General features: G+C 37.3%; 1 protein-coding gene across 1 annotated transcript in view; it reads right to left on the minus strand.

Annotated features, from left to right (window-relative positions):
* CCDC178 (coiled-coil domain containing 178) overlaps window positions 1-16,119 on the minus strand; it is a 391,102-nt gene that overhangs the window by 299,831 nt on the left and 75,152 nt on the right. Inside the window, exons 10-11 of the mRNA XM_059408065.1 lie at window positions 10,064-10,159; window positions 9,776-9,912 (exon numbers count right to left, since the gene is read on the minus strand). Coding sequence (XP_059264048.1) covers window positions 9,776-9,912; window positions 10,064-10,159 — 233 coding nt within the window. The remainder of the gene's footprint in view (window positions 1-9,775; window positions 9,913-10,063; window positions 10,160-16,119) is intronic.

Genomic DNA, 16,119 nt, shown 5'->3' on the forward strand with positions numbered 1-16,119 from the left:
AAGAGAGTCAAGTTGGAGGAGAAGTAGCAGGCTGAGACAACATCAGGTAGCAGGAGACCAGCTAGATAGCTTATCTAACCATTGAAAACACCTACAAATCCAACGGGAAATCTAAGAGAAGAAGAGCACCAATTCTAGAAACAGAAAATAGATCACTTTCTGAAAGGTAGGACCTGAGGAGAAGTGAATCCAAAGTGATGGGATGATAGACCATGGCGGGGGAGAGGCCAGCTCCTGGCAAGCAGCGGAGCAACAAAGCACAAAATCGGGACTTTTAAAAGTCTGCTCCACGGAGGGACATAGCTCGAGAGGCTAAACCAGGGGGAAGCCCACACAGGGGCAGCATAACCCCAGGTCCCGTAGGGTTACAGATGGGGGGTGTCTGAGTGTCGCAGAGCTCACAGATATTAGAGCAGGGAAGCTGGTTACAGCAACAAAGCCAAGGAGTGAGCTCTCAACTCGGGCTTACCTTGAACCGGTTGCAGGCTGGGTGAGCTTGGAGCGTGGCTGGAGGCCATGGAGACAGAAGCGGCTGGGCACTTTTCTCCATGTGGGAGCAATTGAGCCCTTTCATCCAAGCGCAACCAGAGGCCAGGGAGACAGGGACAGTTAGGCGCTTTTCTCTGAGGATGCACTGAGGAGCGGGACCCCAGGCTCTTGACTTCTCCAGGCCAGAGATTGGGAGGCCGCCATCTTCATCCCGACCTTGGGAACTCTACAGAAAGCACTCAGGGAACAAAAGCTCCCGAGAGCAAACCCGAGTGGATTACTTAGCCCGGCCCCTGGTAAGGATGGTGCAATTCCGCCTGGGGCAAAGACACTTGAGAATCACTACAACAGGCCCCTCCCCCAGATGATCAACAAGAAACCCAGCCAAGACCAACTTCACTCACCAAGGAGAACAGCAGAATTCCAGAGGAGGAGAAAGCAAATCTTATCTGGACAAAATGACAAGTCGGAAAAAGTCACCACAAAAAAAAAAAAAAAAAAAAGCAAGAGGCAGTACCGAAGGCTGGGGACTAATCAATACAGACATTGGTAATATGACCAATCTAGAGTTCAGCATGACGATTCTCAGGGTTCTAGCCGGGCACGAAAAAGGTATGGAAGATATCAGAGAAACCCTCTCCAGAGAGATAAAAGCCCTTTCTGGAGAAATAAAAGAACTAAAATCTAACTAAGTTAAATAAAAAAAGCTATTAATGAGGTACAATCAAAAATGGAAGCCCTTTCTGCTAGGATAAATGAGGCAGAAGAAAGAATTAGGGAAATAGAAGACCAAATGACAGAGAATAAAGAAGCTGGGCAAAAGAGAGACAAATACTGGACCACGAGGAAAGAATTTGAGAGATAAGAGACACCATAAGACACACAACATTAGAATAAATGGGATTCCAGAAGAAGTAGAAAGAGAGAGGGGAGCAGAAGGTATATTGGAAAGAATTATTGTAGAGAGTTTCCCTAATACGGCAAAGGGAACAAACATAAAAATCTAGGAGATGCTAAGAATGCCCCTCAAGATCAATGAAAATAGGTCCACACCTCATCACCTGACAGTAAAATTTACAAGTCTTAGCGACAAAGAGAAAATCCTGAAAGCAGCCCAGAAAAAGAAGTCTATAACATACAAGGGTAAAAACATTAGATTGGCAGCAGACCTCTCCACAGAGACCTGGGAGGCCAGAAAGAACTGGCATGATATATTCAGAGCACAAAATGAGAAAAATATGCAGCAAAGAATACTATATCTAGCTAGGCTGTCATTGAAAATGGAGAGATAAAAAGCTTCCAGGACAAACAAAAACTGAAAGAATTTGCAAACACCAAACCAGCTCTACAGGAAATATTGAAAGGGGTCCTCAAAGCAAAGAAAGACCCTAAAAGTAGTAGCATAAAGAAGCAGAGACAATATACAGTAACAGTCACCTTACAAGCAATACAATGGCACTAAATTCATATCTTTCAATAGTTACCCTGAATGTTAATGGGCTAAATGCCCCAATCAAAAGACACAGGGTATCAGATTGGATAAAAAAACAAAACCTATCAATAGGCTGCCTACAAGAAACTCATTTTAGACCTGAAGACACCTCCAGATTTAAAGTGAGGGGGTGGAAAACAATGTACCATGCTAATGGACATCAGAAGAAAGCAGGAGCAGCAATCCTTATGTCAGAGCAATTAGATTTTAAGCCAAAGACTATAATAAGAGATGAGGAAGGACACTATATCATAATCAAAGGGTCTGTCCAACAAGAATACCTAACAATTTTAAATATCTATGCCCCTAACATGGAGTCAGCCAACTATATAAACCGATTAATAACAAAATTAATGAAATACACTGACAATAATACAATAATAGTAGGGGACTTTAACACTCCCCTCACTGAAATGGACAGATCATCCAAGCAAAAGATCAACAAGGGAATAAAGGCCTTAAATGATACACTGGACCAGATGGACATCACAGATATATTCAGAACATTCCATCACAAAGCAACATTCCATCCCAAAGCATACATTCTTCTCTAGTGCACATGGAACATTCTCCAGAATAGACCACATCCTGGGTCCTAAATCAGGTCTCAACCAGTATCAAAAGATTGGGATCATTCCCTGCATATTTTCAGACCACAATGCTCTGAAGCTAGAACTCAATCAGAAGAGGAAATTTGGAAAGAACCCAAGTACATGGAGACTAAACAGCATCCTTCTAAAAAATGAATGGATCAACCAGGGAATTAAAGAAGAATTGAAGAATTCATGGAAACAAATGATAATGAAAACACAACAGTTCAAAATCTGTGGGACACAACAAAGGCAGTCCTGAGAGGAAAATATATAGCGGTACAAGCCTTTCTCAAGAAACAAGAAAGGTCTCAAATACACAATCTAACCCTACACCTAAAGGAGCTGGAGAAAGAACAACAAAGAAAGCCTAAACCCAGCAGGAGAAGAGAAATCATAAAGATCAGAGCAGAAATCAATGAAATAGAAACTAAAAAAGTAGAACTAATCAATGAAACTAGGAGCTAATTCTTTGGAAAAATTAATAAGATTGACAGACCCCTGGTCAGACTTATCAAAAAGAAAAGATAAAGGACCCAAAAATAAAATCATGAATGAAAGAGGAGAGATCACAACCAACACCAAATAAATACAAACAATTTTAAGAACATACTATGAACAACTCTACACCAACAAATCCGACAATCTGGAAGAAATGGATACATTTCTAGAGACATATAAACTACCACAATTGAACCAGGAAGAAAAAGAAAACCTGAACAGACCCATAGCCAGTAAGGAAATTACAGATGCTGGTGAGGATGCGGAGAGAGGGGCCCCTCCTACACTGTTGGTGGGAACGCAAGCTGTTGCAACCACTCTGAAAAACCGTGTGGAGGATCCTCAAAAACTGAAAATAGAGCTATCCCATGACCCAGCGATTGCACTACTGGATATATATCCTAAAGATACAAACGTGGTGCTCCTAAGGGGCAGGTGCACCCGAATGTTTATAGCAGCAATGTCTACAACAGTCATCAAAAACCTCGAAACAAACAAAAGTCCAGGGCCAGATGGCTTCCCAGAGGAATTCTACCAAACATTTAAAGAAGAATTAATTCCTATTCTCCTGAAACTGTTCCAAAAAATTGAAATGGAAGGAAAACTTCCAAACTCATTTTATGAGGCCAGCATCACCTTGATCCCAAAACCAGACAAGGATCCCATCAAAAAAGAGAATTACAGACCAATATCCTTGATGAACACAGATGCAAAAATTCTCACCAAAATACTGGCTTATAGATCCAACAGTACATTAAAAGGATTATTCACCACGACCAAGTGGGATTTATTCCAGGGCTGCAAGATTGGTTCAACACTCACAAATCAATCAATGTGATACAATACATTAATAAAAAAAGAATAAGAACCATATGATACTCTCAATAGATGCTAAAAAAGCATTTGACAAAGTGCAGCATCCCTTCCTGATTAAAACTCTTCAAAGTGTAGGGATAAAGGGCACATACCTCAATATCATCAAAGCCATCTATGAAAAACCCACTGCAAATAACATTCTCAATGCAGAAAAACTGAAAGCTTTTCCGGTAAGGTCAGAAACACAGAAAGGATGTCCGTTATCACCACTGCTGTTCAGCATTGTACTAGAAGTTCTAGCCTCAGCATTCAGACAACAAAAAGAAATTAAAGGCATCCAAATCAGCAAAGAAGAAGTCAAACTTTCACTCTTTGTAGATGATATGATACTATATGTGGAAAACCCAAAAGACTCCACTCCAAAACTGCTAGAACTTGTACAGGAGTTCAGTAAAGTGTCAGGATATAAAGTCAATGCACGGAAATCAGTTGCATTTCTTTATACTAACAACAAGACAGAAGAAAGAGAAATTAAGGAGTCAATCCCATTTACAATTGCACCCAAAACCATAAGATACCTAGGAATAAACCTAACCAAAGAGGCAAAGAATCTATACTCAGAAAACTATAAAGTACTCATGAAAGAAATTTAGGAAGACATGAAGAAATGGAAAAATGTTACATGCTCCTGGATTGGAAGAATAAATATTGTGAAAATGTCTATTCTACCTAAAGCAATCTACACATTTAATGCAATCCTTATCAAAATCCCATCCATTTTTTTCAAAGAAATAGAACATACAATCCTAAGATTTATATGGAATCACAAAAGACCTCGAATAGCCAAAGGAATATTGAAAAAGAAAGCCAAAGTTGGTGGCATCACAATTTCAGACTCCAAACTCTATTACAAAGCTGTCATCATCAAGACAGCATGGTCCTGGCACAAAAACAGATACATAGATCAATGGAACACAAAAGAGAGCCCAGAAATAGACCCTCAACTTTATGGTCAATTAATTTTTGACAAAGCAGGAAAGAATGTCCAATGGAAAAAAGACAGCCTCTTCAACAAATGGTGCTGGGAAAATTGGACAGCCACACACAGAAAAATGAAATTGGACCATTTCCTTACACCATACACGAAAATAGACTCAAAATGGATGAAGGACCTCAATGCGAGCAAGAAATCCATCAAAATCCTTGAGGAGAACACAGGCAGCAACCTCTTTGACCTCAACCGTAGCAACTTCTTCCTAGGAACATCGCCAAAGACAACAGAAGCAAGGGCAAAAATGAACTACTGGGATTTCATCAAGATCAAAAGTTTTGCACAGCAAAGGAAACAGTTAACAAAACCAAAAGACAACTGACAGAATGGGAGAAGATATTTGCAAACGACATATCAGATAAAGGGCTAGTATCCAAAATCTATAAAGAGCTTAGCAAACTCAATACCCAAAGAACAAATAATCCAATCAAGAAATGGGCAGAGGACATGAACAGACATTTCTGCAAAGAAGACATCCAGATGGCCAACAGACACATGAAAAAGTGCTCCATATCACTCGGCATCAGGGAAATACAAATCAAAACCACCATGAGATACCACCTCACACCAGTCAGAATGGCTAAAATTAACAAGTCAGGAAATTACAGATGCTGGTGAGGATGCGGAGAGAGGGGACCCCTCCTACACTGTTGGTGGGAACGCAAGCTGTTGCAACCACTCTGGAAAACCGTGTGGAGGATCCTCAAAAAAATGAAAATAGAGCTACCCCATGACCCAGCGATTGCACTACTGGATATATATCCTAAAGATACAAACGTGGTGCTCCTAAGGGGCAGGTGCACCCGAATGTTTATAGCAGCAATGTCTACAATAGCCAAACTATGGAGAGAACCTAGATGTCCATCAACAGATGAATGGATAAAGAAGATGTGGTACATATACACAATGGAATACTATGCAACCATCAAAAGAAATGAAATCTTGCCATTTGTGACGACGTGGATGGAACTAGAGGGTATCATGCTTAGCGAAATAAGTCAATCAGAGAAAGACAACTATCATATGATCTCCCTGATATGAGGAAGTGGAGATTCAATGTGGGAGGGTTGGGGGGTAGGAAAAGAAAAAGTGAAAGAAGATGGAATTGGGAGGGAGACAAACCATAAGTGACCCTTAATCTCAGAAAACAAACTGAGGGTTGCTGGGGGGAGGGTGGACGGAGAGGGTGGTGGAGATATGGACATTGGGGAGGGTATGTGCTATGATGAGTGCTGTAAAATGTGTAAACTTGGTGATTCACAAACCTGTATCCCTGGGGATAAAAATATATCATATTTTTATTTAAAAATAAATTAATTAATAAAAATTTTTTTTAAATGTGGTAGACCTGACTTTTTCTTGCCTGCATATCACTAATCTTTCATTTATTCTCTATTGAGCACTACATAATCTGCTATTAAAAGCACCCATTTATTTTTTAAGTTTCAAGTAAAAATTTGAAGGAAAAGTTAAGTAATTAAATAATATCTAAGGTATTAATTGGACAGGCACAAAGCATATGATAGAAATCCTTTCCTCTAACCAGGGTTACATTCTCCTTACATGTGATAGATTGTATCAGTGCTCTCAATTATGCACTCTCTTTTTAAGAAGATTAGATTACCACGCTGTTGACATGGGCTTGGCGATAGGACTTTCTTTGTTCAATGGAGTTGAGCAGAAAAAACACTTATCATCTACTGATAGAAACTGTAAGAGCTATCAAGTGATCCCACTAATGAACTTGTGCTTACCAGAGCAACTTGCCCTAGAAGGATCTGATCCTTCACTCTGAATCTAAGAAGTAGAAATAACATGAAGCATAAACAGGGCTAAGTTGCAATGCTAGTGAGAAATGAACTTTTATACTTGCATATCACTAAGATTGGGTGGTTGTGTGTTACTGTGGGATAATCTAATAAATGCTAACCCCACACTCCCTTTTTTTCTTCCAGAGGAGTCTTCTCATTAACTTCAAATTTTTTCTCTCCTCTGGTTCTCTTAATAAAGTATAGTAATATTAAAAAGTATAATTTTAAATTATCTTTTATAAAATAGTTCCTTTTGTTCTCTTTTATTTTTTTAAAAGATTTTATTTATGTATTTGACAGATAGAGATCACAAGTAGGCAGAGAAGCAAGTAGAGGGAGAGGGGGAAGCAGGCTCCCTGCTGAGTAGAGAGCCCCCGATGCAGGACTCCATCCCAGGACCCTGAGATCATGATCTGAGCTTAAGGCAGAGGCTTAACCCACTGAAGCTACCCAGGCACCCCCTTTTGTTCTCTTTTAAAAAAGAAGAGGACATTAGGGTAAGGAAAGGAAAACTGGATGGAAAGAAATCAGAAAGGGAGACAATGAGAGACTCTGGACTTCGAGAAACAAACTGAGGACTACAAAAAGGAGGGGGTAGGGAGATGGGGTAACAGTTGATGGGTATTAAGGAGGGCACACGTTGTGATAAGCCCTGGGTGTTAAACAAAATTATGAATCACTGAACACTACATCAAAAACTAATTATATACTGGTTGTTGGCTAACTGAATATAATAAAAGTATTTTTAACATACAGAAAAATCTCACAAATGTTTCATTCTACCATTTCCAAAGATAAAATGATCAATAAAAAATTTTAACAATCTTCCTACATAATCATCAAATATCATCATTACTCTTCTCCCTTCTTTCCTCCTTCCCTCCCTTCAGTACTTAACTGGATAACATAGTATGTATCAGGCACTATGATTGAAGATGTGGATTCACTAGTGAAGAAAATATGGCCATGGCCTATGCCTGCCCTCACAGATCTCATTTTTTTTTTATTTTTAAAAGATTTTATTTATTTATTTGACAGAGAGAGATCGCAAGTAGACAGAGAGGCAGGCAGAGAGAGAGAGAGAAGCAGGCTCCCTGCCGAGCAGAGAGCCCGATGCAGGACTCGATCCCAGGACCCTGAGATCATGACCCAAGCCGAAGGCAGCGGCTTAATCCACTGAGCCACCCAGGTACCCACAGATCTCATTTTTTGAGAGAATGAACAAAAGTCAAATATTCACACAAACAAAATTCCAAATATGGCAAGAGAAATAGAGAAAAGTAGGTGTGCCAGACACACACATAATAGACAAATTGGATTTAACTGGACAGTCAATGAAAAGCTTCTCAGAACTAACTCTTAAACTGTCTTAAGGTTAAATGTTGGGAAGAAGGAACAGGAAAAATACCATAGGAAAAGGAAATAGCATAAAAATGCCACATGGGGGTGCCTCGGTGGCTCAGTCTTTAAGCCTCTACTTTCAGTTCAGGTCATGATCCCAGAGTCCTGGGATGGAGACCCACCTTGGGCTCCTTCTCAGTGGGAAGCCTGCTTCTCCCTTTCACAGTCCCCCTGCTTGTGCTCCCTCTCTTGCTGTCTCTCTCTCTCTCTCTCTCTGTCAAATAAATAATTAAAATCTTTTTAAAAATGCCATATAGGCTGGGGAAAATATGGCAAATAAGAGAAGATCAAGTAGGGCCATTGTATTTGAACTGCATAATAAGGGTAAAGCATGTGTGCTATGAGACTGCACAGGCAGATATGCCCACCTTCAGGGATATAGTAGGAGAGGTTAAGGAGGCATTTTTGTCCCTTCATTCCTGTTAACATTAATGCAGGTATGAAGAGAAATGGATTGCAGTTATAGGAAGGAAAGAAGGAAGGAAGGAAGGAAAAGCAAAGCAAGCCAAGCAAAGCGGGGGGAGGGAGGGGAGAAGGAAGAAAGGAAAGAGAGGAAAGGAGAGTGGAAGAAAGGAAAAGAGAGGGAGGGAAGGAGGGAGGAAGAAGAAAAGAATGTTCCTACCACAGTGTAGATAACGGGCTAGAAAGAGAGCAGAATGACTGCAATAAACCAGCTTTGGAAGTCACTGTAAATTCACATAAGACATGATGATAGCTCTTACCAGAGTGCTGGTGGAGTCGTGAGACAGATAAAAATGTATTTAGCCTGTGGAACATTCGTTATTATCATGTTGAATATGAGGATTGAAATAGAAAAAGGAAGCAAGAAAACCATAGGTTTCTGAGCTAAGAAAACTAGTAGTGGCTAGAAAGAGGGTTGACAAGGACAGCAGAAGCTTAGTTAAACATATTTTATTTTAATTTTAAAGTGTCTTTGAGTATAAGAGGATATGTCAAAAGGAGGTGATAGGGGTGAGAATAAAACTCATTATTAGATCATTTTTTCACCATTTTGATAACCTCTAAAGGGATTCAGAGTGATTTAAAGAGCAACACCAAGCAACATCTAGGGGCACCTGGGTAGTTCAGTTGGTTAAGCCTCTGACTCTTGATTTCAGCTCAGGTCATGATCTCAGGGTTGTGAAGTTAAGCCCCGTGTCAGGTTCTGCCCTGGGAGTGGAGCCTACTTAAGATTCGCTCCCTCCGGGGCACCTGGGTGGCTCAGTGGGTTAAGGCCTCTGCCTTCGGCTCAGGTCATGATCCCAGAGTCCTGGGATCGAACCCCGCATCGAGCCCCACATCGGGCTCTCTGCTCCACGGAGAGCCTGCTTCCTCCTCTCTCTGCCTGCCTCCCTGCCTGCTTGTGATCTCTCTCTCTCTGTCAAATAAATAAATAAAATCTTAAAAAAAAAAAAAAAAAAAAAGATCCCCCCCCTCCTTCTCACTCTGCTTCGCCACGCCAATGAAAAAAAAAAAAAAAAGGCTAATAGAAGTAAACAAAATTTAAGCTAATGATAATCACAAAAACTACCATATCACCTCAGGAGAACAAAAATGAAGAGATGTATTATACTTATATATTGGATATGTTATATCAAAATGAAAATTATATTTGCATAATTACCTTTCATTGATTAAACCTGCCACTGTTTCAATATCAGTTGCAAGCTTTTTGTTTTCTTCTGCCAATTGAGCATTTGCAATCGAAATATCTGAAAAGTCTCTTGCAATATTAGAAAGCTCAATATCCCATGATTTTTTCTTGAAGAAAAGAATAAAAGAATCATTTATATATGTCTTGTATCTCGGGAAGAAAAACATGTGCAATGATGAAATTACTTTTACATGCATGAGTTAGTATTTAGGAATAGAGAATAAAACTCTAGGGAGAAGGAGGGAAAGGTCAACTTACTGCGGCATAATAATCATTAAGTACACTCAGATACTCCTTTTCAAAACTTTTTTTCTTCCAGGATAGTTGATCATAATTTTTTTTTAAATCATCGACCTAAGAAAAAAATATATAGAGAAAAATAAATGAATTATGAACCTTCCCGTTCTTTTTTAAAGTAAGAAATATTTCAAATTATCTACTTATCGTAACTTAATAAATGTTGATTAAAATAGTATGACATCATAGGTTGTTGCCATTTATAAAAATTGATGCAAGACTCTGAATAGAATATAGCAAATCAAGTCTAACAGTGCTCAGTTAAACAGAATAAAATAGAATGTATTTTAGTTATATTGTAAGAACTTATAAAAATTAGAAAATTTAAATCATATTTCATCACACTAAAAAATTGAAAGAAAAAATAACACGAATATGGTCAACACTCTAGAACAACTATGTGATAAATTCACTATCTAGTTTCAATAATTTTTAAGCTAGTACAAGGAAAAACTATGCAAATACAATACAGAGAAGAAAAAATATCAAACCATAAAATGCTAAATGCATGCCCACTGAACTGAATAATGAGACTAGATTATCTCTTATCACCATTATTATTAATCATGTTTTGGAAAATTTAACTAAATGCAATTGGATGATAAAACCAAAAGTTATTATAATGTTGAATATGAATAGACAATACACCCTCAACTTTAGATGATACAGTTGAACACTTTGAAAAACCAGAAGATTTTATTTTATTTTATTTTATTTTTTTTTTAAAGATTTTATTTATTTATTTGACAGAGAGAGATCACAAGTAGGCAGAGAGGCAGGCAGAGAGAGAGAGGAGGAAGCAGGCTCCCTGCTGAGCAGAGAGCCCGATGTGGGGCTCGATCCTAGGACCTTGAGATCATGACCTGAGCCGAAAGCAGAGGCTTAACCCACTGAGCCACCCAGGCGCCCCATAGAAGATTTTATTTTAAACTACAATGTATGACTTTGGTAAAATGAGCATAAGGAAATTAATAGCTTTTAACCATAACAGTAACAATCTATTTAAAAACATAGTGACAATACTTAAAAACTTTGGCCAAAAAATAAAAAAATATCTGGGAATAATTAAACATAAAAGGGAAGACCTATATAAAGCAAACACAAATTCTGTTTTAAAAGCTTAAATCAAGACCCACACGAAAAGAGTGATAAGCCATGCAAAGGTTTAATAGAATGAACTGTCAGTTATCCTACAATTATGGTTGCTTAACTTGTCAATATACTAAAAACCACTGAACTGTACAATTTTAGAAAGAAACAACATAGTTAAGAGGTAACAGATCCAAAAATTAATGACAAAGTTAATAATAAGACATAGTTTCTCAAATCATTTCAGAACCCTCTTTATTATTTTACACATATTACATATCATACCATCTGTATTACTATTCATTTAATAATTTTCTTAAGGCAAGTCACATGTTTATTTAAACAATCATTTAAAAAAAGGAAACTACTATTATTGGAAGTTTAAAAATCCAACATCATATACCATAAAGGGAAACAACTTTAAAAATAAATAAAAAGAATTTATTAAATAATCTAAAAATAAAATACTAGTATTAAATTCTTCAAGTTACTAAGAAAGTACTAAATATATTTTTCATAGAATTCCGATCAGTAATTAAAGAAATATTTGAATTGGTGTTGTATTTTGAAGATGAGCATTTCAATGAATTACAAATTTACCTGTATATTTAATGTTTGCCATCTAACTGAACATTATATTTCTAACCCAAATAAAAATAAGTATTTTATAATTTTTAGTTTCAAGAAGCCTTTGAAATATCTTCCAGAATTGTTCTTTGGAAACTGTCCAGTTACTAAGCGATGTACAAGCTTTCTTACCCACCCATTACTACCATTGTTGGGAAATAATCAAGATAAAACTATCAGTCAAGCATTTTTAGATAATGCAACATATTTTGAGTGTATTCCTTAAGGTTGTAACCAAATTACTATGACGATGAGATATTTCCTCCTTGACATAATTAAAAGGTTTATTCTATGGCTTCAATTTTGCTGGATTTTTTTCTTTAATGTGTTTCACCTATTAGAATTCTATTAGGACATTTTGTTTTGAATGAGAAAATACCTTTATAAATGTTCTAATTTTTAATGTAGTTCTCAGCCATAAAGTAATCCAGAAGCCTGAATTTTTCACCAAGGAATACTTGAAGCTCTTTTTATAAATTAATAGGATGTGAGTTTCTTAAAAAGCACATATTGAAGACTAAGGGTTGAACATTCATTTACAAATCTGAGAGCACATTTGAGTATTTGGTGGTTTTAACTAATTTGATTAATAATTTTAAAAGTTCAATTTCTTTTTTTTTTAAAGATTTTATTTATTTATTTGACAGAGAGAGATCACAAGTAGACAGAGAGGCAGGCAGAGAGAGAGAGGGAAGCAGGCTCCCTGCTGAGCAGAGAGCCCGATGCGGGACTCGATCCCAGGACCCCGAGATCATGACCTGAGCTGAAGGCAGAGGCTTTAACCCACTGAGCCACCCAGGCGCCCTAAAAGTTCAATTTCATTTTGCAATGGCTTAAATATGACTATTCAAGAGTAGAATAGTGGGTGGATTTGCCTTTCTTGACAATTTTTTGAATATATGTAACTAGTTATTTTCTTTCATCTGTCTATGGCATTAGCATCATATGTGCTTAATTAAAAACATGGATTTCAGGACTTATTGCTGTTTCTCAAGAAGTCAAGAAGTCATCAATACATTTGTATTTTCTTTATCTGTACACAGTAGCAAAGAATTCACCATGCATAAATTCATCATTTTGCAGTGAATGATAACTTTTTTACCAGAAATAATTACTTCTTTACATATTTGGTTATCTCTATAAGTAAAAGACGAATTGTTATTTGACATAGGCATTTAATGAATCATTTTGTTATATCCTTGAAACACCCAGTCACCTGGTAGCGGGCTTGATAAATGTCTTACTAACTGCTTCAGCAGATCTGGACTCTGAAGTTAATTGTAATGCTAAAAACATAATTCTAAAGTCTCAGCATTTTCATTCTGTGTCACTCTGTACATACACTTGAGCATCCGTCTATTCTAACATTTTGATAGGCTCCCTATTTTTTGTGCTTCAACATGACAATCGTGGATTATTTAATAATTATGACCATTGTGACTAATCTTAGAATACATAATAAATTAGATATTTCTTCACCATTCATAAAATCCAAAAATCTAATAAAAATCAAATTCTTTCCACACTAATTTTTCTTTGCTGCTTGTAAACATTAGTAAAAAACTTTTAGGAAATGTTTTAATTTGGTTTTCATACCTATCTAAAGACATGTAACTGATTCTATTACATTCTTCACTAGTATCTTTATTTCTACACTTTAACATCCATAATTTTTTTTTTTCAGAGAAAAAGCAAGAGAGAAAACATGCATCCCTGAGCAGGGGGAGAGGGGCAAAAGAAGAGGGAAAGAGAGAGAATCTTAAGCAGGCTCCATGCACTGAGTAGATCTCAGAATGATCTCAGGACCCTGAGATCAGGACTTGAGCCAAAATCAAGTTGTGGAGGCTTGACCGAATGAGCCACTCAGGTATCCCAAACATCTGTGGGACAGATGTGTGAACTGTTTCATTCATTTATCTAGGACTAAATCTACAGGAAGTACAAAAATCATAAATATATCCCAAACCAGTTTCTAATGTGCTTTCCAGATCAGATGTGATAGCTCTGATGCCTAAAATTATACATATTTCATATGCCAAACAATCATAAATTTTTTAGAAGTAGATTTTCCAGGGCATTAAAGTGAAAATTCAGTGCCTTCAGGTCAAAATTAATGATCTGTATTACCATGCCACTGATAGGTGTTTGTCGGCAAGCTCAGGAAGTGAAATTATGAAATGCTTATGAGCACACCTTAACTACTACAGTATAATTCTTACATCCTGCAATTTTTGAATAAGTACTAATATTTTACCCCTGCCCTAAGCAATAAAGTCCCTGGAATCACACATGAAATCATTGTGTGCTAATTGCTTTCTTAATATAAATGGTAATATACACATAACTTTGAAAATGCTCATCACTGGAATATCTAAAATTATATGGTATGTCATGAATAGTAATCTTTGCAAGTAAAAGAAGAGGAAATGTGAATGGCTAATTAAAAGAAAATGAAAATGAATTTACTTCACTACCAGGCAGGAAATGAAAATTAATCCAATACTGCTTTACCCAACAATTAAGTTGCTTTGATTTTAAAACACCTATGTGCTGGGAAAAGTGAGAAATCAGACATTTATATTGCTCACATACACATACATGTGCACAATATACATAGCAAATTTTCAGAATATATTTCAATAATATCTATCTTGAAAAATACACTTAGTTTTGTCTGACACAACAATCCAAATTTTGAGAATTTTGCATTTACAAGGAACCAGCACATAAAAACAGCATACATAAAGTTATTAATATTTAATATTGTTAGTAGTGGCTAATAACTGTTTAATTCTGAATTTATTTGAAAGATAAATAATTAAGGTGTAGTGTTATTTTTTATTATGTTAAGTCACCATACTATACATCTATCGTTAGTTTTTGATGTAGTATTCCATGATTCATTGTTTGTGTAACACCCAATGCTCCATGCAATCCATGCCCTCCTTAATACCCATCACCAGGTTAACCCATCTACCCACCAACATCCCCTCTAAAACCCTTAATTTGTTTCCTGGAGTCCATAGCATCTCCTGGTTCATCTCCCCCTCCGATTTCTCCCCCTTCATTTTTCCCTTCCTTCTCCTAATGTCCTCTATACTATTCCTTATGTTCCACAAATAGGTGAAACCATTGATAAGTGACTTCTCTGTTTGACTTATTTCACTTAACATTATCTCCTCCAGTCCCATCCATGTTGATGCAAAAGTTGGGGATTCATCCTTTCTGATGGTTAATATTCCACTGTATATGTGGACCACATCTCCTTTACCCATTCATCTGTTGAAGGGCATCTCGGCTCTTTCCACAGTTTGGCTATTGTGGACATTGCTGCTATGAACATTGGGGTACAGATGACACTTCTTTTCACTACATCTGTATCTTTGGGGTAAATACGTGGTGGTGAAACTGCTGGATCATAGGGTAACTCTCATTTTTAATTTTTTGAGGAACTTCCACACTGTTTTCCAAAGTGGCTGTACCAACCTGCATTCCCACCAACAGTGTAAGAGGGTTCCCCTTTCTCCACAGCCTCTCCAACATTTGTTGTTTCTTGCCTTGTCAATTTGTGTCATTCTGACTGGTGTAATCAATGTGGTTTTGATTTGAATTTCCCTAATGGCTAAGGATGATGAACACTATTTCATGTGTCTGTTTGCCACTTGTATGTCTTCATTGGAGAAGTGTCTGTTCATGTCTTATGCCCATTTTTGGATTATTGGCTTTTTGGGTGTTGAGTTTGAGAAGTTCTTTATGATCTTAGATATAAGCCCTTTGTCTGTACTGTCATTTGCAAATATCTTCTCCCATTCTGTGGGTTGCCTCTTTGTTTTGTTGACTGTTTCCTTTGGTGTGTAGAAGCTTTTTATCTTGACGAAGTCCCAAAAGTTCATTTTTGCTTTTGCTTTCCTTGCTTTTGGAATCATGTCTTGAAAGAAGTGCCAGGTTGCTGATGTCAAATAGGTTACTTCTTAGGTTCTCCTCTAGGATTTTGGTGGATTCCTGTCTCACACTGAGTTCTTTCAACCATTTTGAATTTATCTTTATGTATAGTGTAAGAGAATGGTCGAGTTTCATTCTTCTGTATATTGCTATCCAGTTTTCCCAGCACCATTAATTAAAGAGACTGTCTTTTTTCCATTAGATATTTTCTCCTGCTTTGTTGAAGATTGCTCCACCATAGAGTTGAGGGTCCATATATAGGCTCTCTATTCTATGCCACTGGACTGTGTGTCTGTTTCTGTGCCAGTACCATGCTGTCTTGGTGATGACAGCTTTGTAATAGAGCTTGAAATTAGACA

Source organism: Mustela nigripes, chromosome 8 (assembly GCF_022355385.1).
Source record: "Mustela nigripes isolate SB6536 chromosome 8, MUSNIG.SB6536, whole genome shotgun sequence".
NCBI lineage: Eukaryota > Metazoa > Chordata > Mammalia > Carnivora > Mustelidae > Mustela > Mustela nigripes.